Source organism: Passer montanus, unplaced genomic scaffold (genome assembly GCF_014805655.1).
Source record: "Passer montanus isolate IOZ18808 unplaced genomic scaffold, ASM1480565v1 scaffold140, whole genome shotgun sequence".
NCBI classification, from domain to species: Eukaryota; Metazoa; Chordata; class Aves; order Passeriformes; family Passeridae; genus Passer; species Passer montanus.
Window position 1 is genome coordinate 248,463 of NW_024360942.1, and position 24,397 is coordinate 272,859.

Sequence of the window (24,397 nt, forward strand, 5' to 3'; positions counted from 1 at the left end):
GCCCGCACCGCCGGGGGCGCGCACCGCGCGTGCGCGGGCGGCGGGAACGCGCGTGCGCCGTGGGGGAGCGGGGCGGGGCTGGGGCGCCGTGAGGGGGAGAAAAGGAGACACGGGGAAATGGGGGCGATGCTGGGGGACATGGGGACAGCCAACGGGGACACCTGAGGGGACAGGGGTGATGCGGGGGGACACGGGGACAGCGAACGGGGACCCCCCTGAGGTGATACGGGCGATGCTGAGGGACCTGGGGACAGCGAACAGGCACCCTTGAGGGGGCGTGTGGGCAGCAAACAGGGACCCCTGAGGGGACATGGGAGCAGCAAACAGGGACCCCTGAGGGGACAGGGGCCATGTTGTGGGACACGGGGACAGCAAACAGGGACCCCTGAGGGGACACTGGTGATGCTGAGGGACATGGAGACAGTGAACAAGCACCCTTATGGGGATTGGGGTGATGCTCGGGGACATGGGGGCAGCAAAGAGGGACCCCTGAGGGGACAGGGTCGATGCTGGAGGACAGGGGGGCCGCTGAGGGGGCAACGGGCAATGCTGGTGGACATGGGGACAGCAAATGGGGACCCCTGAGGGGACATGGGCTACACTGGGGGACATGGAGACAGCGAACAGGGACCCCTGAGGGGACGGGGGGACATGGGGGCAGCCAACGGGGACCCCTGAGGGGACAGGGACCCCTGAGGGGACAGGGGCGATGCTGGAGGACATGGGGACAGAGAACAAGGAATCCTGAGGGGACAGGGCCATGCTGAGGGACACGGGGGCAGCAAACAGGGACCCCTGAGGGGAAAGGGGCGATGTTGAGGGACATGGGGACAGCAAACAGGGACCCCTGAGGGGACAGGGCCATGCTGAGGGACACGGGGGCAGCAGGAAGAAGCTGAGGAGAGGGCGCTGCGGCGGGGAGCCGTGAGGGGCACAGTGGGCACGGGCAGCGGGGCGATGCCGGCGGAGAGGGGCCAGGGTGGCCACTCCCGGCCCCGGAGGAACCGAGCACCCTGAGGAGAGAAATAAATAATGGAGATAAATTACGGGAACAAAACCCCTGCGGGCAGCACTCGGGGCGGGAAGGTGTGAGGGGCGTTCTGGTCCCCTCAGCAAAGCACTTAAAAAGTTGTTCACAGCATTTAAGTGCAGCTCAAAGGAGGAGGCCGGGTGGCCACTCCCGGCCCCGGAGGAACCGAGCACCCTGAGGAGAGAAATAAATAATGGAGATAAATTACGGGAACAAAACCCCTGCGGGCAGCACTCGGGGCGGGAAGGTGTGAGGGGCGTTCTGGCCCCCTCAGCAAAGCACTTAAAAAGTTGTTCACAGCATTTAAGTGCAGCTCAAAAGTGACTTATGGTTTCGTTATTTTAAAGCAGCTGCTTTGAAGCTGAATCACAACTTTTGCACAACTGGAGTCTTGTGGGGACAGCACGCTCTGGAACCACACGGTGTGTGCAGGGTGATAAAACTGAATTCTTTTAGCAGTGGAATTCCTTGTGATCATAAAGTCACCATTTTTCTGAGGAAGAATAAAAACCCCCCAAGCTCAAAGCTCGGGGCTGAGCCCAAGGGTGTCCAGCAGGTCACACACACAGTGATGCCACATCCACCCTTCCCTTCACACTTGGTTTAATGAAGATTAGGCACTAAATGTTTTCCAAAAATGATATTGGTTCAATCCTTGTATTGTATTTGGCAGTACACTCTTTTTTTTTTTGTCTCATTCTAAAGAATCAGAAAAGGATTAAAATATACCAAAATTACAGACAATGAATATGTTTAAATTTAACCAAATGTTGTAGATATTTCTGGGTTTTCTCCTTCAAAACACATTCGAATGAGCTTGTCTGTACATTTTTCTGGGTTCATTACAGCCTCCCTCAAATGACCCTTCCCCTGTCATGTTTCATTAATGTGAAAACTTCAGTTCAACCAAGAGGGTGACTCAAGTAAAATGCTGCTGGTGCCCAACACCTGCATCTCACTACCAGGTAAAGTTCAAAATACTCCCTAAAACCTGTGCCAGGGAATCATTTAAATCAGGTTTCTCTCCTCAACAGCTAAAGAAACCGAAGCTGTGGAAGCCCCACTAACAGTTTACTGTTTGATTTAAAAGATACACAACACTCCACTCTCTTAAATGATCTCGGTGATTCTGGGGAAAAGTTCTTGGTCAGAAAGCCCAAATTTATATAAATAACACAAGATTCCAGACAGATTACAAGAATAGCTACAAATTTCCCAAAATACACCAATACAGAATGAACATGGCATCAAATATATATTTTACCCTTAAATAGAACTTTATTCAACCAAATCCAAGATTATTCCAAAATTGTCTCAACATTGGCTTAGAGAATTATTTTTGCCATTTTTCCCCATTCAAAATCCCCTACATATTGCTTAGAAAAAAAATTTGAAATATTAATTTAAAAGGTGCTTTTTTTTTCTGGAAAAACAGAGAGAAAGTGAGAATGGCATTTTTTTTTCTTGAATATTCCTTTTCTACACCTCCAACAAAACTAATGGAATAGTGAGAAGTTACAAGAACACTCTGCTCAACTTTTACACCAAACTGAGAACTCAGGTGTGTGACTTGGACAGGGGCAACTCGAGCTGGCACAGCCCCAGCTGGGACTGGCAAGGCAGAGGTTTAAAACCGGCCCCAGCTCTCACGCTGAGCTTAGGAAACCAAGTCAAAACTCTCTTTCAGTGAAGCTGAGATAATTTGTGTGAAGGTTGTGGCTCCAAGCCCTGGCAGAGCAGGAACCTGGAGGGGACGAGCGTGTCCCTGCTCCCCACGGGCCCGGGGCTGCAGCAGAATCTTTTACTTCTAGAAAAGTTTGTTCCCAGCCAAAAGTTTCTTCCAATGTGTCCACGGGTGGCTTTCAAGATCCAAATAACCTGGGGGATGCAAAAAAAAAACAGAGATGAGAAACAGTCACACCAGTGCAAGGCTGATTTACTTGGTGGGTTTCCACCCCACCCCAAAATGAAAAACATCCCCAAATTTAAACCCAGGTGATGTTTGATTTGAGAAACCCCCAACAAACAACACCTTGCCTGAGGCAGAATAACTCAGGTGCTGGCACAGGTGGTTTTTATGCACTAGAGGTGTCCACATTAGCAAAAAAACCCCATGAGATCAACCCATATCCGAAAATTGAAATAAAGAGGTGAAGTGAAAAAGAATTACGGAAAAATCGAATGGGAGAGACAGGTGTGAAAAGAGATATATGTGCAAGAAAAGTGCCAATATGTGACTTTCTGTAACCAAGTGAGAAGATGCTGCACAGGGTTACTCACACAATCATGCAGAACATCATGAAGACATTCCACAGGGCAATGAAGATTCGGAAATACCTGAGACTCAGCAAGAACTCTCTGATATTGTCACCTAGAAATCAGGAGGAGACGCTTTTGATATGAAAAACACATCCGACAAGTCACATTTTCAGCTCTACCTGAAAATCACAAGCAACTCTGAGAGGGGAAAAAAAAAAGAAAAAAAAAACCACAACAAAAAGTTCAGATTGAAATTTGAGGTTGTAGGTGAAGGATGGATGCTCTGTTCAGTGCAACTCTGTAAGGATACAGAGCAAAATGGCAAAATTACAAAAAAATTATAAAAAGTGGTCACACGGCAAAAAAGGGAAGACCAAAAAAGGCTTTCTGGGATTTTTAACCAGCAAACAGAGCTACAAGGGAGCAACACAGGTGGATCCACGTGGAAATGGCAATTGGAGAGTGAGCAGAGCGTTACCTCTATAGCACAGGTAGCTACAGGTCAAAAATGCTGAAAGAAACGTGCTTTTTGTGTGTTTCTTCTCATTCCAGTTTACAAATTAATAAACCACTTATTCCAGCCCCACAGCAATTCACATCCAGCAAAAAGGGGTGGAAAAGCTGTGGTTTGGCCAAGGATTCCCTCCAGAAAAGCCCGTCCCTGTGCGGGGCAGGGCTGTGCCGGCTCCCGCATCCCCTCCGTTACCGGTCGTGGGTTCCCTCTGCTCCTCTCCGAATCCCTCCGTGTCCCTCCTCCTCCTGCGGGGCAGAGGGGTCGCGTCAGGCAGGTGAACCCCGATAAACCCTCCCCGTTCCTCCGCCCGCCCTCCCCGGTCGCTCACAGCCTGAAGTTGAGCACGGCACCGGCGTTCACCAGCAGCGTCCTGCGGGAGAGACGGGGAAGGAAAGTCGGGGATGGAGAGGGGCAAGGAGAGGGGATGAGGATGGGGAGGGGAAATAGGGTCGGGGAAGGGGAATGAGGACGGATAAGGGGGTGTCGGGGACGAGCAAAGAGGGAAGGGAAGGAAACGAGAACGGGAAAAGAGAGAAGGAAGGGGAGTGAGGACGGGGATGGAGAATGGGAAAAGGGTCGGGGATGGTGAAAGAGATCGGGGAAGGGAACGGGTCAGGAGGACGGAGAAGCGGACAGAACGGGAAAAGTGACACGGGGAAGGGGAGTGAGGCCGGGAAAACGGGTCGGGGAGGGAGAAGGAGGATGGGAAGGGTGGGGAAGGGGGGAAGAGGCCGAGAAGAGGGACGGGAACAGGGTCAGGCGCAGCCGGGCCGGGCTAACCCGGCCCAGCCGCTCCCGGTTCCCGGCCCCGGTACCCGCAGAGCAGCAGATCCCCGATCATGGCTCCGGCGGCGGCTCCGGGCCGGGGGGAAGCGGAAGGGGCGGCGCTGCCCGGCCGGCGGCGCCTGCGCTCCCCGCCAGGGCTCCGCAGCGGCGGCGGCTCCGCGCAGGACACCGCGGGCAGCGAGGGCCCGGCCCGGGCAGCGCCGGGCGCACCTCCCGCAGCCCCGCGCGGGCCTGCGGAGCCGGGCCGGGCAGGGAATCGCGAAGCGGCGGCTGAGAGCCGCGCTCCGGGGCCGCGATGGATCTGGCGGAGGCGCTGCCCCTCGGGGAGCTGGCGGCCGCCTTCGCCGCGCTGCCGGTGTTCCCGCTGTTCGACACCGCCTATTTCATCATCTCCGTCCTCTACCTCAAGTACGAGCCCGGTGAGTGCGGCCCGTGGCCGGGGGGCCCTGGGGGGAGCTGCGGTGCCGCCGTGCCGGCACAGACCCCGCTCTGCCCCGCACCAACAGGTTCTGCACCTGCCCGCGCCTCGGCTCTGCCTGTCACAGCGCTGTCACAGCCCCGACACTGTGTCTACATAGAAAGCAGGAAAAACCCCCACGAACCCGTGACTCTGATTTTGAGCAATAATCCTGGATTTTATTTAAGGCTGGATGCCGGCCGCATTGAGGTATTTAAGTTCGGTCACTTGGCTGCCGCCCCAGGACTGAGAGTTGCGTTTCTCGCCAATCCCTTGGCTTGAATATTTTTGTGGCAGTACCTTCCTCCTATTTATATACAAAAGGGCTGGAAGTAAAACCTTGGTTTTTCCCACCCTCTGGACCATGCCCTGAGCTGTTCTCAGGAGCCATAACTGACCTTGCTTTGTTTGTTCTCTTGGGCTTATCTTGCACAGATCGATAGACCTGTGCCTTGGCTTTCACCTTGTGCCTTTGTCACAGCCTGGCTGTGCCTCGTTCTTTTCCAAACGCCCCTTCCCCTCTGTTTTTGACAATGTGTGCACTCCTCATGCTGTGTTTTGAGCAGTTTCACGGTAGCTGCACAGTGACTGAAGGGAAAACCAGCCCCGAGCTCAGGAATTATTTTCAAACCTCATTTTGTGCGACCTCCGAGCTGTACAATCCACCCGCTGTTCCCGTTAAACTCCTGTAAACAAGTGCTGGCTTTCCAGGCCTGATCACTCCCAGCTGCCTTCCAGCATGGAGTCCTGAACTGAACAATTAACAGGCAGTCCTCACAAAAATAGATGTTATATATATATATATGCATATATTTATATGCAAGCCCAGGAATCCACTTGGGACTGCATAAGGCCGGGTGTGCTTTTCCCCAGATTCCTACAGCGCTCCCATCCCACAGTTATGGGCTGAGGATCAGTGTCAGGACAGAACTGTCCTGTTTCCCCCTTGGAGACAGCATGGCTTCGTGGAGCCAAGGAAAAACAAGTGTTACTAAATTTAAGCCTCAAGCTAAACCTCAGGTTCCTATAGAACCAGTTTCATGTCTCGGCTGTTGCAGCTGTCTCGCTGCCGCTGTGTTTTCAGCTGGTTCAAATGTCCCCGAGGATGGAAGAGCCTGGCCACTCACAGCTTTGGCTCATGCTGATCCACTTACTGCTGTTTAAGTTGTACCAGGTAATCATGTTGACCTAACGTTTTTAGCATTTTCTCTCTTTGTCTGCTCACTGAACAGAGTTTTTGTATCTGAAATGCTGCATGAAGGATTCTGGAGCAGTTTAAGGTGAGGGAAGAACCTCCCAGAATTGATGTTATTGGGAGGTTTCCCTGAAGAAGTACAAAGGTAGATGAAAATTGCTACAGGAATTTTAAAAAAGGCCATAACAGATTGTGGGAGGAGACCACAAAGTATTTCCAGACTAGTACAGAAGTGGGGTAGAACCCTCAAATCCTCTTCTCTCAAATAAAGATTAAGAATTCCTGTTCTATTTTTGCAGGTTATCTTATGAATGAAAGAACTGAACAGATTGTTCATGAATTCTAGAGGGCACCTAGGTTGAAGCAGTGGAGAGAATGGTACCAGTATGCATTTTATTTTTAGACTGTAAAAAGACATTGATTTCAAGGGAAAAAAATGTTCATTATGGTAGCAAATAAAGGAGAGAATCTCTCAGCCAGTTCATAAACTTCTAATGACTCTGTTCACGTGAGACCTTCGGGGGCTCTGCAGGCTGTGATCATTTCTTGGCCATCTCTGGTGCTTGTTTGGGTTTCACACTTTTGTGTTTTGTTTTACAAGCGCTTTTCTTTGAGTTGCTTTGTGGGAGAACACGCACCTCGAGCCTCTCTCTTCCTGGGTCTTGAAGTTCCTGCTTAATTGCTAGATCCATCTTCTCACTGAGATGCCCTTGAGGGTCCCTCCCAACCCTGGTGACTCCATAATTCCCAATTTTTTTCCACAGGAGCCGTGGAGATGTCCCGGAAGAGCCCTTTTGCCTCCTGGCTCTGTGCTATGCTGCACTGCTTTGGGAGCTACATCCTGGCTGATCTGCTGCTGGGAGAGGCACCCATTGGCTACTTCAGCCACAACTCCAGTGTCATCCTGGCCACAGCAGTGTGGTGAGTGCCCTGCAGCCCTCCTGATGTGGCACGAGCTGCAGGGAGGGCTGGGGGGAGATGTTCTCCCTGTGGGACACAGCTCTGACCTCACTGGGATTAACTGGGGACAGCAGGGGTGGGCTGAGGCTGCCTTTGAGGCTCTTGCACTCCTGGCTCTGGTTCCCAGTTTCCCTGCCCAGTTGCCTAATGCTGTGATTATCTGGGCTGGGGCACTTCTATTCATAGCAGCCACTGCTGAGCCAGGAGCAGCAGCACCCACAGATCCCACACAGGGCAGGGGGTGGCACATCCTGAAGGTTTGGGGGCATTTTATTCGTTGTGTTTGTGAAATGTGCACAAATGAACCTTTAACTTCCCCAGTGTGTGTGGGTTGTAGGTGCTTTTGCCTGGCAGAATGAGCATTGTTGGGAAACATTGTGAATGAAGTTTTCATAAACAGAGGTCTTGGAGTAAATCCCTCAGCCATCTAGTTTTCTATACTTGAGAAAATAAAAGAGAAATATCTTCTTTCAGGGCTGAAAAATATGTCAGTCTTCTGGAAAAAAGAGTATTTGAAATCTGTCCTCTGTAATATCATTTCAGTATATATAGCTTCTTGTTCTGTATGAGCTGATGCTTCTGGACCATACAAAACACAAACTTCTAAAAAATTCTGAATTAAAATAATTGGGTTTTATTCAAGATTTAGTATTAGTAGTGAGGGCTCTCTGAGTTACTGAGGGCTCACTCAGTCCTTGCTATAGAGAGGCTTCATTGCATGCTGGTTTCCTTTCAGGATTACCTATGAAATCAGGAATATTTTATCTTTAGATTTTTTTCCTCCTTCACCTGCCATAACTCAATCTGCCACACTACCCCTTTTTGCATATCCCAGATCAGAACAAATCTCTGATCCTTTTGCAGGTACCTGATATTCTTCTGTCCCATGAACCTCTTCTACAAGTGTGTCAGCTTCCTGCCCGTGAAGCTCATCTTCGTGGCCATGAAGGAGGTGGTTCGCGTGCGCAAGATCGCGGCCGGCGTGCACCACGCCCACCACCTCTACCACCACGGGTGGTTCGTCATGATGGCCACGGGATGGGTCAAAGGTGACACCTGGGATGCTCCAGAGGCTGCAGGGAGGGCTGGCACAGTGTGGGGGCAGCTCGGGGCGAGCAGCAGGGAGGGGATGTGGGTCAGGTTCTCGCCGCGCTGGCGTTTGTGCTGCCTCGCACAGTGGTTGGTGAGCTGGAGTCAGGAGTTCTGTGTTCTTTCTCCTGTGATCTCTGACCTCACCTGTGTCTTTTTCAGGGGATTCTGTCAGTCAGTTTTACTTTAAGGTTGTGTTTGGAGCAAGCACTTGAGCATCAGTAACTCAAGAGGCAAATGCCTTTTCCCTGCGTCAGGATCCACTTGGTAGAACGTCAGGGAAGCGTTTGCCCTGCTCTGTTGGCTTAGGCTAACTTCTAAATTTGGGGAGAATGTCAAGAACCCTTTGTTCCCTTGAGGATCCAGAGCCCTCTGCTGGGGCAGCTCTGGCTCTTTGACAGGTTTCTCTGTCTCACAGGTTCTGGTGTGGCCTTGATGTCGAACTTTGAGCAGCTGCTGCGTGGGGTCTGGAAGCCTGAAACAAATGAAATTCTTCATATGTCCTTGTAAGTCGGCAGCTGGACATTCCCAGTCAGGTGAAGAATGGAATGAAAGAACCAGTCAGGGCTGGGTGCAAACCTTCCAGAAAACCTCTTTCTTTCTCTTGCAGCCCTACAAAGGCCAGTCTGTATGGCACAGTCCTCTTCACTCTGCAGCAGACTCACTGGCTCCCCATCTCTGAAGCCAACCTCATCTTCTTTTTCACCATGTTCATGATAGTCTGCAAGGTAAGTTTTCAGCAGCTTTGTTGCCAGCAAATGACAGAACCTCAAGTGGGAATATTCACCTTCCTGAGCCACTGCGGGATTCCCTGGCTGTAGGATCTGCTCAGGAAATTCAATGCTAAATTCTCCATCACACAAGCAGCTCCTTGTGCCTGGAGTCTTGCAGGGACGTTCTCTGGGGTCAGTAGAATGCTCACTAGTCAGTATTTCCCTGCTCTGTGTGATCTCTGAGTGCTCCCTGTTGCCTGCAGGTTTTCATGACAGCCACTCACTCCCACGCCTCGCCTTTTGCTCCGCTGGAAAACCTCGTCTGCCCCGTCCTCTTTGGCTCTGTCTCCAGTGGGCACCCAAGCCACCACCACGACCACCACGGGGCCTCCCACGAGGTTTCCCACCCTCCTCCTCCTCCTCCTCCTGCCAAGTCCAAAGAGGAGCTGAACGAAGGCACGAGGAAAAGGAAGGCAAAAAAAGCTGAATAAAAAAGCAACGGCGCAGAAAATAGGCCAAGAAAATTCTTCCAGAGCTGAGTCTCAAAGCCACCTGTGACCTCCTTTATGCTCCAGTCCTTCTCCCTCAGACTCCAGAGGAGAGGTGGAAGCCAGGACACTGCCAGCTGGGTCCCTGAATTTCATTTTTGCTCTCTGTGCTGCTGCTTGCTTCTTGGTCTCTGCCTCTCTATTCTGATCAGGTTTTCAGGGATTTGTAGGTTTGTGCCAGCATGGTAAGTGGCTGCCACTTCCCAAACTGTCAGCAAATCTGATGCAGCATTTTCAATTGATGTAAAATCTTTCACTGTGTTTATTTATGAATGGGGGAATGGTTTGTACTCCTGCAATTCTTAAGTTCCTTCGAATTTTCACTGACCTTTTCAGTGTCTGCCAAAACAACAAACTGTTAAGACACAATGTGGAAATCAGGTTTCATACTCGAGGAGATTAAATGGCCTGGTATGAGCCTGCTCTGGTTTTTCCCAGCTCCCACACCTGCCATATCTCCAAGTAATGTGACATTTTAAATGCAATAAGGACATGGCCTTGGGCCGAGCCAAACCCTGTTCACCTCAGTTCCTTCTGATTCTGATGGTCAGGACCTTGTATTTGCTCAGCCAAGTCTGTGTTTGCAAGAGCTCTGAAGCTGTGAAGTGCTCCCAGTGCCATGTGTTGGCACTGTCACTATCCTAGGCTGTGTGTGGCATTGCTGAGTCCCACCCCAAACCTCATCCTCTTGAACCAGGGGAGAAGCATGGCTCTGGTTTGTTTGTAATCCTGTGGGATGCAGGAAGAGTGTGTGTGAGTGTATTTATTACTATTTATTTATAATTGCCAGGGCACCTAAGTCATGGACCTGAATCTGGCTTTTTTTTTTGACATTGCAATTGGAAGTTGTGGCCCTGAGCCCACAGCCACGTGCTGGTTTGGGCTTGCAGTGATCCTGATGTGCTCCAGGGCAGCCTGAACACTCCCTGGGGGCAGGAAAAAACCTTTCCTATATTCTTAAATTCACATAGAAAGGCTAAGCAGGGCATTTCACACCAGCTGATGAAAAACTACCTTAAAGGACTGATAAAAGCCCATCAGCTGAAAATACTGGTTACCTTCTGTAGGTCCCCTGGGGCCAAACTGCTGGGCTGTGGGTGCAGCTTGTGCCCAGTGAGTGAAGGATCTGAACTGCCTTGCATGGCTCAGGAGGGGTCTGTCAGCTCATTCCTGTTCTGCTTAGTGAACTCCGGCTTTTAGAGTAGTTCAAAGCTGTTCTTATAACTGATTTTGTTCTTCCAAGGGCTGGGATCACCACAGGGAGAGTGGCAAGCCTGGGGGTGTAGCACTGAGCATTTTCCATCTCCAGCAGGGAGGTTTGCTGCTGTTTCCATTGCAGCTGAGAATGGAAACAGGACTGGACTGAAGTGAGGGTTTGTGTGTGTGTGTGTCCCTGTTCAAAACTGCAGCTGATGGGTCATTAAAGATAAAAAAACCCTCCTTGTGTGCCAGCAGAGGAAAGCCAGGAGGAAAGGTCAAATGTGTGGGTTTGGGGTTTGACAGTGCCTTAATGTTGTGAGTTTCCCTCCCCTTCAGCAGAGAGCAGGAATTCTGCTTTCAGCTCCACTGTCTGGTCCTGCAGATGCTGCTCTGCTGGAGCCTGGTGTGTCACGAGCATGCACGAGACTGAATAAATGTTTTATGAGATGTCTGATCCAAGGGGAATTTTGTTTTATAAAAGCTGTCAACAAATAAAAATTGTGAAGTGACTCTCTGATTGTCCAGTGGCAGCTGAGGAAATCCCTGTGTTTGCTTTGCCCTTCCCAGCCACACAGGAGCTCTGTGGCACCAGGACCTGGGGACAAAATTCTGCTTGGAGAAGGAGATCAGACTTAATGTACTACAGCTGTCTGAACATGTCATAAATGGAAATAACAGGGTAAAAGGTGTTTGTGGTGTTGTTCTCAGAGCAGACAGCCTCAGATTTCAGGGAAGGAAATTAGAAATTCAGAAATTTCCTTGAAAATTTCATTGAAATTTCCTTATTCCTTGAAAAAGGAATTACCTCCTTTGGTGTTTATACCTGTTGTCTCTATTTTTCCTTTTGTCACTGTAGAAGGGAGGAGGGCATTCACCTGTGACTGGTAAATATATATATACATACACACAGTTTCAGCAGTTTTATCTGGAGTATCAGTATTTAAAACTGGAAAAAAATCAAAATTCTCTGAACTAGTGACTATTTAGCATGGTCCTGTAGGTGCTGCTCTGCTCTCTGAGTGCAGAGTCTTTACTCTTCAGAGTCTTTGGACACTGAATCAAATCAAACTGAGTCAAATCACTGCTTCTAATCAAACACAGAGAGAATAAATATTCCAAAGGAGGTTAAAATGTAAGCTCTGAGCACCTTCAGAGCACCCAGCAGGAGCAGGATTTGTGTGGAGAGCACAACAGCCACAGAGGAATCACAAGTTCCATTTGGTGAAGCCTTTCCCAGTGAGAGGATGGAACTTGTCTTGAATTTCCATGGCTCAGCACTGCCAGCCTGGTACAATTCCAGCCTGGTGCCCTTCATCCCAAGAAGAAGAAATGGGATTTGGAAAAGCAGCACATTTTAACCACAGCTGTGGGGACAGGGCTGCTCCAGCACCTCTGGAAAGCCCCACCTGACCTTTCCAGACCCTTCCTTCAGGCTCTGCTCCAAACAGAAAGAAAATGGGAGTGAGGTGTTTCCTGAAGGGATGGAGTCATTTATTTCCACAGCTCAGAGGTGGAGGTGATGAGGAAGGCACGACACAGCCAATCAACCCAAACAAGAATCTGCAAAGCCTGTTTATATTTTGAAGGCTTTCTCTTGTCTCCCCCACAGATTTAACTCTTTTAGAATGTTCATTAATGCTCCTTAATTTAGAGCAGATGAGAGTGTAAATTGCATTGGAAAAAGGAATTTCCATTGGTATGCTCCACCGATGGAAAAGTTCAGTGAAAGACACTAAAAAAACAGCTGAGAAAAGGATGGCTCACAATGTTTCAGGTGGTTCAACCATTCTGCCCTGTGACATTCAGCTCAGGGTTATTTTGCTCTGTGAGCAGGCTGCTGAGGGCAGGTTTTTAACATCCTCTGAAGATGTCCCTGGGGTCTCTGGCTCCACAGAATATTCCCAGCTCCCAAGAGCTGCAGCCCAGGGCAGGACAGGAGCCTGCCAGGGGACAGGGACAGGCAGGGACAGACGTCATTCCCCCCAGAGATGTCCTGATCTGATAACTTCTGATACTGACTCCAGTGAGACCAGGCTAAATTTAGCAGGAGGTTTAATCCTCAAAGAGGCCCTGGGTGCCTGCTGGGAAAAGCAAATGTTTCAGTTGCTGTTTCAGCATTTCGTGTGGATTGACAGGTTTCCCTTTCCTGCTGCAGAGCCAAGCCCGGTGCCTGCAGCTTTTCCATCCTGGCAGATCAGCTCCACAGATAGGGAAAGCTCTACAGGCCTTATGTATTTGTAATTAAAAAAAAAAAAACAACATACAAACCCAGAGGATAATTTTACACAGAGCATTAATAATTCTTCACAGTAAATGAGGTAACAAAAAGAGGAGGGTGAAGGAAAGAATTTCAATTTGTATAAGAAAGGGCAAAGCCAGTGCAAGAGCACCAAGCCAGAGCAACCAGGGTTCTTGGTTTCCATTTTTCCTTTTGTTATTGATGCCAATATTTACATTGTTGCACACTCTGTCCAAAGAATAAATAAATTATACAATCCAGCAGAGCAGAAAGACCCAGAGGATAAAGATGGATGTTACCTTGGCAGACTCCTGAGCTGTACAGAAGTTGTTCCTTTCAACACTTGCCAGGTGATCAGCTGCCAAATGCCTGCTCCTTCCTGCAGCCTGTTCATGGTGCTTTAAGGGCACACAAAAGCATTAAAAATTAGAGCTTTGTGTGTTTCAGAGTAGCTATCTGGCCCTTAGCTATGATTCTGTGTTTTATGGTTCTTGTGCTGTTCTTTAGAGGATGTAGAGGATGGCTCCTGTGAGGATGCTAAGGAAGGTAAATCTGGGATAAAATGGCATTTCCTGCGGCCTTAGATACCCAGGATTTTTGCTGCAGCAAAGATTTTTCTCTCGAGACATTCTAATTCTTTGTCCAAATAACGAGAAATCAGCATATACATCTATACAAGACTTTCCAGAAAGCTCTCAAAGGGAGTTTGGATTTAGCGTGAGCTGCTTCCATCCGGGAAGACAGGACACAGACACGGCAAACGGAGAATTTCTCCACTCACAAAGGAGAAATTACGCTGTTGATGCCAAATACTCTGCACAGTGGGTTGGTATTTTCCTCTTTAGGATGCTCTCAGCCTTTGCCCCAAGGCATCTGGTTCATCCTGCGTGCCCAACAAGGAAATGCCAATTAAAGGGGTTTGAATTTCATCAGACATCAACATGACTTGGTAAACACCCACAAAATTACCTCGCAGCTAAGGATTTAATCCTGCTCCGAAGGCAGCAGCCTGTGAACAAGCTGCTGGGGGCTGATGGCTCAGGGAACAGGCAGAGAGTGAGAAATCGCTTCCCCATCATGCCAGAGCCCACGCTGCCATCCTGACTCACAGTTGCTACTCACTTCACCTCTGTGATGACATCTGCGACAAAAAGATGTTGATAGTGCTAAGATCAACAGTCACGGGTACCTTGGAGTCTGGTCTGTCTTTCACACTTGTGCATTTGCATCTTTCACGCGTTATCCTTAGAAAAAGTGCCATTTATATTTCCTTATCTGCTTCCTTTACTTGCCAAAAGCGAGTTTGGGGAGGGAATTTTTTTAAGGAGCTTGTGAATGTCAGGAAGAATCGGTGTGAGACAGTGATTCCATCTTAGCCTTAGGGTACAGGTAGGCTATAGCCCTGGAATGCAGGAAAGCAGGTCTGAGATGTTTAGAGGCTTCAACATTTTTACAGCCCGAGGAAATCCAGAATGTCCCCGGAAAAGATTTCATTATCTGATTTTGTTTGGTTTTGATTTGCAAATCAGAGCGAGCTCCCCCAAACCCGAGCACAGCCTCGGCATTCCTGCAGAGAACAAACTGCTGCTTCCCGGTGATCCCAGCCCTGCTGCTCCTCCATGGAGCTGGCAGCTCTTGGCATTCCCAAAAAAACCTCTGCAGGCTTGGGGACCTCTGTGCCGCTGTCCCCAGCTGCCTGAAGCAGGAGGGAAGCTGATTTTCTTTGTGTGTGACAGGGATATGCAGTGGCAGAAGCAGGGAACACATCCCAGATTGTGATACCTTGAAATGCAGCCTAAAAATCCATCTTCAGAGTCCTGGTGTTGGCTGAAATTAGGTTTAGAATAATGTAGGCTAAACCCTAATGTAGGCTCTGTGCTGTTTGTCTCTTAGGTAAGGCTCCCTGCCTGTTTGATTTATGACAGATTAGGATGTCGGTTAATCTCCTCTTATTTGGGTAGATGACTGTGGAGATTAATCAAGTATTGTCTGCAAAAGGAGCCCATAAATGCAGATTACTAATTTTTCATTAATTATTCCTCTGTATGCCAGAGGGATCCAGCCAGGGATAGACACCAGCCTCTTAAATCTGATTTCATGAGAGAACCAGGAAAAGCACAGCAGCTGCTCTGGCTGATACTGGCTGTCTCTCACATGCTCAGTTCAGTTTCCCGAAAAAGGCAAAAATTCACAGAAATTATAGAGTATGGGCTTTTGTGAGAGGCAGAAAGTGGCTCTGAGTGAGGGAGCCTGCTGGGCTGGCAGAGCACAGGACGTGGGGAAAGCAGAATTCCTCGTGGGAAGAGCTGTCCTGAGCCCTGCAGGAGCACGGACTGGAGCAGCAGCGTGCTGGGAGTGCTGGAAAACAGAGCAGCCTGGAAGGGTCACAGCAGAGGTGCTCCGGGAGCAGGATGGAGACGCCTGCTCTGTCAGGGCTCCTGATCTGCACCTTCTCTCCCTCTGCCTTCCAAGGGCACCTGGACAAAGATGGGTTTTCCCTCCTTGTCCCTGCTGACAGCAGCAGCTTCCTCTGCTCAGCTGAGGGTGAGCACTGGGGCAGCAGCAGGGATCCCCCAGCCAGGGATGTGCACCCTGTCCTGCCCTTCACGGCAAAACCAGGAGCAGCAGCTCCTGCCTCTGGAATTCTGCTGGCAGCCGTGGTATCCCTCAGGAAGGGGATTTTCTTCTCTCCTTATTTCTGTCTTGCTGGGCTCTTTGTGTTATAGATGGATTGTGTTTAAATGTTCTAAGTGAGCAGTTGTTTCTCACATTTGCAAGTGATTACATTTTTATTTTCCACCTTTCCCTATGTGCTGCTCTTTGGGGGTGGTTCCCCACCCCAAATGTTGCCATAATTGTGCACAATGTAAACACTTTTTAGTGAATTCACTCTTGCCCAGCTTGGCAGAAGGCAGAGGCAGGGCACGGGCACACTGTGCCTGCCTGGGTGCTGAGGAACCTGCTTTAAATGGCTCAGAGGGCCTGACCCATCCTTGCTGCTGGTGCTAAAATACTGAGACAATTGTTTCTAAACTAGGCAGGGGTGGTGACCAAAGGGAGCCCAGGTGTGCAGCACCTGCCAGGGAGCACACCCAGCACCTCGGGAAGAGCCCGAGTGACAAACACTGGTTGCTATAGAGATGTTCGTCCTCTTCAAATACAGATGGATCCTGCCAGGACACAGCAAAGTTCCACTCAACCATTTTCTATCAAAGCAGCTGGAATTTTTGAGGCTTTCCTCAAAGCCAGGAGCAGGCAGCACTCTGGAGAGAGACACCACAGACTGGTGTTCATTGCCAGCACTCATCTCCCCTGTAAGGAGAAGTCTGAGAAACTGGGGAGCCCAGACAGCACCACGAGCTTCCATCCAGACACGCACTGGGATCTCTGTGAGAAGATGGCTCCTCTTGCTTTCCAGCCTGGTCTGGATCTTTATCAGCTCAGCTTTTTTTTTCAGGTAAATCAGCTGAAAATGCTGGTGAGACAGCTGCTCAGCAGGGAAGCTGCAGTTTGCAGCTTTATTTGGGAGGGAGAGTGCCTCAGGATGGGGCAGGGATGGCAGAACTCTGCATGACATCAGGAATTAATGGCACTGGCAGCAAAGCCAGGTTCAGCCAGGCACTACTGGGCACTTCCAGGGGCAGGGATGGCAGAATTCTGCATGAAATCAGGAATTAATGGCACTGGCAGCAAAGCCACCTTCAGTCCAGGCACTACTGGGCACTTCCAGCCTGTCCAAGCCCGAGGCTTTCCCAAACCTGGACAACACGAGCTGCATTCCCATCCAGCCCTGGAACAGCAAGAAGTGTTTGTGGAGAACTTCTCCTCTTGGACAATGCCCAAATATTTCCCACTTCCTCTGCCCACTGGGACACAGTTGCCAGACTGAGCTCCTAAAGTGGCAACTGGCAGTGGGTAGCAGTGACTCAGATTTTCGGGAATTACAAAACTCAGTTTTCTCCCTTGTGAAAATCATTCCCTCGGACTCCATTTTAAAGAAGAAAGGCTTAGAGGGGCTCTCAGTTGCACAAAAAGTGCCTCCCCAGGGAAGGACACACAGCAGGATCTCCTGCAGGGTGCTGAGTGTGCTGTTTGGACAGGGAGGTGTCTCCAGCCCTGCCTGGATCCGTGTTTGCAGAACAGTCAGAGCTGCAGCTTCTGGAAGGAATCCATGCAGAGGCTGAAATTTAAGGTTGAACTCGGTGATCTTGGAGGTCTTTTCCAACCTTAATGATTCAAGGATTAGTCAGCATGTCAGGACACAGAGTTGGGGTTTTACCTACACCTGCCCAAGGTGTGTTGGACCTCAGGCATTTTTGGGAACAGTTTTGGGATGAAGGATGTAACATGTGATCGGATTTTCACTAAAAGCCGATAAATTAAACCCACTCTCTCACTGGAAGGTTTGGAATTCCTGCGGGCTGCAGTGTAAAGTGACACAAGAATTTCCTTTAACTCCTGCAGTCTTGCTGAGAGCTAATGAATTATTCCAGGGCTTTGTGCTAAGCCTTGCTCCCTGTGGGACAGCAGGGCAGACAGAATTCCCACCCCAGGGAGTTCTGTCCTCCTGACTGCCACAGGCTCCACCAGTGATCACTTTTCACTTAGGCCAGTCCCAAGGAAAGCTGCAGAGCCATTCCCCTTCCTAATTTTAGCACTCCCTCTCCTACTACTTTATCACATGATTCTGTAATGCCATGAAAGTTTACATAATTTTGGGGAGAGAATATGCCAGTTCTGAAGTAATTTTAATCTCATATGACAAAACACACCTTTATATTTGTTGAATAAAACTATATATTGATTTATATTCTCTATATATTTTAATTTTGCAGGTATAAAAAGTATCCATGAACATAATATTGTGTATCAGTGAACAGGCTGCTGGGAGAGAGCTCTCATGCTTGTGGATGTGTGCATGTATGTGCTTAATTTCTTTCTATTTGCTTTGTCTTAATTTATCTGAATTTTCCCTAGCTGGCTGTTTGATTTAATTCAGTGAATGCATCACTTAAGAGGTGTCACACAGATTTTTCTGGAAAGTGGGAATCTCTCTTGTAAAAGGCACAGCAGGGGAAGCAGTGGAAGAATTTCAGACTCCACTGTGTATGAAAAGCTTCCCTGGGAGCAGAATTGCCTTTTATTAGGGCTCTTTCTCACTGCTGAGCTGGCCAACAGCACAGTGTGGGGGTTTAAAACGAGCTGGAGGATTTGCTGCAGCAAGGTGTAAGAAATGTGTTTTTCTGGATCAATGCTGCTGTGCTGTATTCTGTAACCAAGCAATCCAAAATGTCTCGATGCAGAGTTTTCATGTTATTTTTTTTTTTTTAACCATAGAATCCGGGATTGGTTTGGGTGGGGAGGGACCTTAAAGCCCATCCAGTGCCACCCCTGCCATGGCAGGGACACCTCCCACTGTCCCAGGCTGCTCCCAGCCCTGCCCAGCCTGGCCTTGGGCACTGCCAGGGATCCAGGGGCAGCCACAGCTGCTCTGGGCACCCCAAGCCAGGGCCTGCCCACCCTGCCAGGAACAATTCCTGCCCAATCTCCCACCCAGCCCTGCCCCCTGGCACTGGCAGCCATTCCCTGTGCCCCAAGGGCTGCTTCCATCCAGCACCAGGCTCTCTGTGACCCTCCCAGGCTCAGGGTGGGATTGTTGGGGTGCCTGTGCAGGGCCAGGGGTTGGATTCTGTGATCCCTGTGGGTCCCTTCCCACCCAGGATATTCCAGGATTCTGTGATTCACATTCCTGACTTGAGAGGTGAAATCCTTCCATGCAGACCTGCCTGTGCAGAGAGGTGCTCTCCTGGAGGTGTATCCAGAGGCACAGGCCCAGTGTTTGGGGGAAATCACTTCTTTCTGTCCTGTCCAAAGGCCATCAAAACGTGTGAGATAGACCAAAAAATAATCCCAAAATGCTCCTAGAATTTCCATCTCCTCAGAAGTCAAATACTGCTGTACTAATTTCCTAGAACTTTTGAATAAAGAGTGTTTGTATGATTCAATTGTCTGAATTTCAAGGCTGAGGTGGCTTGATTTAGATGGATCATCACCTTCAGATACCTGGACATGAGGGTTTGTAGCATTCTTTAATTTCTGTATTCAACTGGAAAAAAAGTGCCAAGCATAAATTCCACTGGATATATTTCAGGGGTAATTGAATCCTAATTAGACTAATTTGCATAGAATTTCTAGCACAAAAGAGGCTATTGAAACATAGGGAATCCTTCTGTGGCAGAATATAGGCTTGAAATATTGCAGCAAATAACCTGCAGTCATGAGGTTCCTTGTCCTGAAAGACCAAGCTGTTTACTGGGTCACCCATGGTCCAAAATCCCCAGGTTTTTCACAGGAGAAATCCTCAGCAAGAGATTTTGAATATCTCAGTGCCTCTTGCAGAGTTCTGGCAATTGGAGCTGCATGTCCTTGCCCATGTGAGGAGGCTGGAATGGGATGATCTTTAAGGTCCCTTCCAACCCAAGCCATTCTGTGATTCTCTACTGCAGATGTTCAGACTTGTCTAAAAATCCAACTTAATTTTCCCCATATCACTGGTTTTACATTAGTAGTGACTCCATACTGCTGAGCTTTGCTCAGTAACTAGGGAAAAACCACAAATCCCCCTTTGCAAAGCAGCAGAAATGAAAATGCCATAGCAACCAGCAGGGACAGAGCAGGGTGGCACTCTGCAGGCTGGCACCAGCTCCCTGCTTCTGTCTCAGATGCTCTGCTCACTCCTCCTGAGCCCTGAGAGCTCCCCAGCCCAGCTCAGGGTCCCTGAGGCACTTTGGTGACAGCCATGAAGAGAAATGCACACCCAGAGATTTAAGCCCTGCACAAGGGGAGGCTCAGAGCCCTGCAGGAGTGCCAGGGGGCTGCCTCGGGTTGTTTTGGCTTTAGAAAGGGAGAAAGTTTTGCTGAACCAAGAGAGTAAACACACAAAGGCTCAGGGGGTATAACTGAAGGCAGAAGTCTCCTCAGGGAAAAATCCACACCATTACATTTCCCAGGTTTTATCCAGCAGCCATCCCTGTATGGCCAGACCATTCCACACTGCACCCCACAGAAATACAGCAGCTATGGCTGCTCTCACAGCCTCACCAGAGCCAGAGCCTAGAAGGTTTTTCTGCCTCTGCCCTCTCAGGGATGAGGATAATCCACACAGAAGTGTTGGCCAGGCTTCTTGCCCTACCTGGAGCTCATGGGGCAGCTGTGCCAGCAGTGCCTGAGCTGCTGCAGGGTCTGTCCCTACCCCGTGCTCATCCCACTGTGTGGATTTCTCCATGGGGTTGTGTGTAGGATCCTGCCTCTCCTCAAAGGCAGGATCATTCCTGGGGCAGATACAGCCCAACAATATTTCTAATTATCCCTCTGTTATGAATGAAATGCAAGAAACACAACAAACAGTAAGAATCATGTTCTTCTGAGGAAGAACAGACAATCCTGAGTCCTTCATCCACAGGAAGGTGATGCCAGGACTGTTCTTTGGGATGCATATCCTGGATAATAAACCTGGCTCTGCCAGAAATCAAATTCCAGATGTGCAGACTGTGATCCACGGCAGCAGAAACAGCAGAGGCTCCTTTTCCAAACCCTTCCACACATCTCACCTCAGCTATCAAATAAGGGAGGGGCTCACAAAATGAGGGATTTTCTCTGCAAGAAACACAATAAATTGGGAGGAGAAAAGCCCTGTTTCTGCAGGACCCCAGCCTGGAGACAAAGGCAGGAGGAAGGTGCTGAGCCTTTGTGCTGGGTGGCCTGGCCCCATTGGCAGCTGCTTCCACAAATGAGGGGAAAGTGGGTCATTTAGTCGCCAGGACAACAACAGCACACACTGACCTAGATATGTCTGCAGGAACCTAATCTTGCTCCTGGCACACACCACGGGGTTCACACAGGACCAGGGGTTCCAGCTGGGAAAACACAGCACATAAACAAGCTCCAAAATGCCCTTTTTCTGTCTGTGGCAGCAAGAGCAGCCTCTCCCTCCTCTCTGTGTCACAGGGATGGCACTTGGTCCTGATTGGCAGCTGCTGGTGGCAGCTTCCTGGGATGGCTCAGTCTGGAATATGGAAGTTTTTGGGATGCTGCAAGCCCTTCCTGGGCACTCTGCTGAGCCTTCTCCACTTTTTGAGGCTGGAAGCTGCTTTCATGCCTGAGAAGAGCTGTGGCAGCTTGGCAGTCCTGAAGCTTTAGGCACACAGACATCTTCCAGCCACGAGCATCCTCCTAAATCCCAAAAGCACTGAGAATCCCAAATTTTGTGAGCCCCTCTACTATTTATAGCTGAGGTGAGGTGTGTGGAAGGGTTTGGAAAAGGAGCCTCTGCTGTTTCTGCTGCCGTGGATCACAGTCTGCACATCTGGAATTTGATTTCTGGCAGAGCCAGGTTTATTATCCAGGATATGCATCCCAAAGAACAGCCCTGACATCACCTTCCTGTGGATGAGGGACACAGGATTGTCTGTTCTTCCTCAGGTACAAAGTGCAGTCACCCTTTAGCTTAAAGGGGCTGAAAGAACCATAGATTTGCAGCCACAGCCTTGAAGGTTATAGCTTGTGACAGGTGAAAATTTGAAATATGAACAATAAGCAATTTCCCAAGAAAAGAAGCCAACCATGAGCCCCATCTGAGGGCAGACAGGGTAGGAACAGCCTCTGATGTCCTTGTTCCACAGGTGAAGGGTGTGACACACCTGCCTGAGTGAGAGGACTGGAAATACCTGAGCAAAGCCAGCTCCTTTTGATGGGGCTGATCCTGGGACAGCCCTTGTGCTCCCACTGAACTGCAGGCAGGATGTCACTGTCATGTGGTAATCACACATCCTCTGAACAGAGACAGCTCTCCCAGGATTTTCCTGGGAAGCTCTGGGAAGCTGTGAGAAAGCTCAGAGAAAGAATTAAAACAATTATCATCTCAACCTCTGCACCTGGCAGGCAATCTCTGTTTGTCAAAGATGTTTACAAGAAGTTGTCCCTTCTTGACCAACAGGTGAGAAAAGATTCCTAAAGGCCAATCAGGCCTTAGGCCCACCATTGTTTCTGTAAGAACTGTGGATTTCTAACAATAAATATTAAAAATAAAGGACTTTTCATGCCTTCTGATGATGGAGTCTCTGTATCACCTTTGTCTGTCCCCAGTACCCCTTTGGTGATGCTGCCATCCTTCCTCCAGAGCCACAGAAACCACATGGCAACCAAGAGGCAGCAGCAGCAGTTTGCCTCAGCACAGGAAGATTTAATCCTTGCAGATCTACACCAGATCCCTGATTTCCTTGGGGATCAGTCACCCACAGGGGTTCAGTCCCTCGGGAGTGCCCTGGGGCCCGAGGGCTCCCTCTGGAAGGTCACAGAGCTCCTGCCTGGCAGGCAGCCCAGGGATCTGGAGCCCCTGGGCCCTTGGAGCTCTGTCAGCAGCAACTCGAGCTGAGCTATTCTGAGGCACTGAGTGTCAATGGGTCACTGACATCCAGCTCCCAGCATTCCCGAGGAGAACACACAGATCCTGACTCACTGACAGGCACAAGCTCTTCCCAGCACCCAGGGCTGGCTTGGGAGCAGCCTTACAGCTGGGTTCACCAGGGGCTGAGGGCTGGGAACTCTGCTCTGACAGAAAACAAAACTCACAGGAGTTATTTGTCTGCAGCTGGTTCTGCTCATGTCACCACACAGCACAAACCAGGGAAGAGGATGAGACTTCTCCAGTTAATAATTGTAACAGAAAATAGAAATTGGGCCAGCTCAGGAGAATCCAGGAGGAACAAAGAAAAAAAAAAAAAAAGTGGTGCAGGAGGTTTGGTCAATGCTGATTTTCTTTCACCTGACAACACACCAAGGATATCTCTGAGCTACTCCTTTCCACAGATGGAATAAAGGATTTTACTTTGTCCTACCAGGCTCTTCCCTGCACAGCTATGAGTGCTTCACAACCTAGGAGCTGTATTTGGCTCCCACCACCCTTCCAGCATCACTCCTGTAAACATCTGTATTTATTATCTCTGTGCTTAAGCACTGGATAATCACTGAAAACTCTAAAACATCTCCACTTCACCCTGCATTACCAGCACAACAACCTAATGCCATTTTCAGCCCACATCTCTCCTGAAAGGCCTTTGCAGTGCCTGCTTCTCCAAAGATGATAAATACTTGTATGCTGGGTCACTGAATCAATCCGTCACAGTCTGGGATGTGGAAAGCAGTAACTGTGAAAGAGAAAGTCTGGATTAATTGAATCCTTCCTGTCTGAAGGGAAATGGGTCACAGGGCAGCAGTTTGGGCAAGTATCAAAGCAGGGGATGGAATATCAAATCCAGAGGCAGTGTGTGAGCATCCTGCCTGGAAGCTGCAAACAGCTGGAATATTCCAGCACAACATAGAGAAAAACATTCTGGGTTCAAATACCAGCAGCAAGTTTAAAGGCAAGGCAAGGCAAGAAAGGCTTCTGCACTGTTCTGTGATGCAAATCATCAGTAATGCTTTAAGGAAAACCAAACCACATGGCTTATTTTATCCCACTCTCCTCCTTGCTCTTCATGCCACTCAGTTTTACCCAGTTCAAATTGCCTGCTGACAGGGACCGCTGGGGGAAGTGGCGTAGTTTAAGCACACATTTATCCTGCTCCCCCAGAGCACCCCTTGAGCCCAGGGCACACCGTGAAGGGCTCCCCGGGCTCCCCCAAACCCCCTCACGGCTCTTCCTACCCCGGCTCCTCCACACCCCCTGGCTCTTCCAGCTCCTGGGGCTCCCCCAGCCCTCCTTCCTCAAGCTCCCCTCAGGCCCCACCAGCCCTCCCGGCTCCCCCCAGCCACCGCTGGGCTCCTCCAGCCCCGTGTGAACCCCTCCAACACGCCCCGGCTCCCTCAGCCCCGCAGCACCAGACGCGGTTCCTGCAGCCCGGGCAGTTCCAGTTGTCAGACGGCGGCTGCTCCAGATCCCCTGGCGTCCCGCAGCCCCCCGGGCGCTGTTCCCCTTCAGCCCGGGCGCCGTTCCCCTCAACCCGGGCGCCGTTTCCCCTCAGCCCCGGTGCTGTTCCCCTCAGCCCGGGCGCCGTTCCCCCTCAGCCCGGGCGCTGTTCCCCCTCAACCCGGGCGCCGTTTCCCCTCAGCCCCGGTGCTGTTCCCCTCAGCCCGGGCGCTGTTCCCCTCAGCCCCGGTGCTGTTCCCCTCAGCCCGTCGCTCCCGCAGGCGCTCCCTCAGGCGCCGCTCCCGCCCCGGCGCTCGAACGGCCGGAAGCGGCGCTGGGGGCGTGGTCTGTCACGAATGGAGGCGTGACCACACCCCGCGGGCGCCGCGGAGGCGTGGCTTACCGCGGGGCGTGGCCAATCAGAGGGCGGAGGCGCGGGGAACGGGGCGGTCCTCGCCGCGGGGGGCGTGGCTCGGGCCGTGCGCGCTGACGCAGCGGCCG

The 24,397-nt window shown here is 50.2% G+C and overlaps 2 protein-coding genes across 3 annotated transcripts; one reads left to right on the forward strand and one right to left on the reverse strand.

Annotated features, from left to right (window-relative positions):
- Positions 1 to 2,284: 2,284 nt before the first annotated feature.
- SMIM7 (small integral membrane protein 7) lies at positions 2,285 to 4,666 on the reverse strand. Its single transcript, XM_039700362.1, has 5 exons — positions 4,619 to 4,666; positions 4,132 to 4,173; positions 3,996 to 4,048; positions 3,311 to 3,401; positions 2,285 to 2,908 (listed from the first exon to the last, which is right to left on the reverse strand). The coding sequence occupies exons 1-5, from the start codon at positions 4,642 to 4,644 to the stop codon at positions 2,893 to 2,895; spliced, it is 228 nt and encodes a 75-aa protein (XP_039556296.1). The 5' UTR covers positions 4,645 to 4,666; the 3' UTR covers positions 2,285 to 2,892.
- Positions 4,667 to 4,848: 182 nt separating this feature from the next.
- On the forward strand, positions 4,849 to 11,261 carry TMEM38A (transmembrane protein 38A). Of its 2 annotated transcripts, none has more exons than XM_039700359.1 (6): positions 4,849 to 5,008; positions 7,006 to 7,162; positions 8,066 to 8,250; positions 8,709 to 8,796; positions 8,901 to 9,018; positions 9,267 to 11,261. In XM_039700359.1, the coding sequence occupies exons 1-6, from the start codon at positions 4,885 to 4,887 to the stop codon at positions 9,492 to 9,494; spliced, it is 900 nt and encodes a 299-aa protein (XP_039556293.1). In that variant the 5' UTR covers positions 4,849 to 4,884; the 3' UTR covers positions 9,495 to 11,261. The 2 variants fall into 2 exon arrangements, with proteins under 2 accessions (XP_039556293.1, XP_039556294.1); XM_039700360.1 differs by lacking the exon at positions 4,849 to 5,008 and adding an exon at positions 6,535 to 6,619 and having other exon boundaries at positions 9,267 to 9,494.
- Positions 11,262 to 24,397: the final 13,136 nt, after the last annotated feature.

Bases quoted from the DNA above. Each gene is read 5' to 3' on its own strand.
- SMIM7 (XM_039700362.1), bottom strand. From the start codon at position 4,644: ATGATCGGGGATCTGCTGCTCTGCGG. The intron at 4,049-4,131 runs GTGAGCGACCGG...TCTGCCCCGCAG, and splicing joins GCCGTGCTCAACTTCAGGCT to GAGGAGGAGGGACACGGAGG. The intron at 3,402-3,995 runs GTAACGGAGGGG...CCTGATTTCTAG, and splicing joins GCAGAGGGAACCCACGACCG to GTGACAATATCAGAGAGTTC.
- TMEM38A (XM_039700359.1), top strand. From the start codon at position 4,885: ATGGATCTGGCGGAGGCGCTGCCCCTCGGGGAGCTGGCGGCCGCCTTC. The intron at 5,009-7,005 runs GTGAGTGCGGCC...TTTTTTCCACAG, and splicing joins CTACCTCAAGTACGAGCCCG to GAGCCGTGGAGATGTCCCGG. The intron at 8,251-8,708 runs GTGACACCTGGG...TCTGTCTCACAG, and splicing joins GGCCACGGGATGGGTCAAAG to GTTCTGGTGTGGCCTTGATG.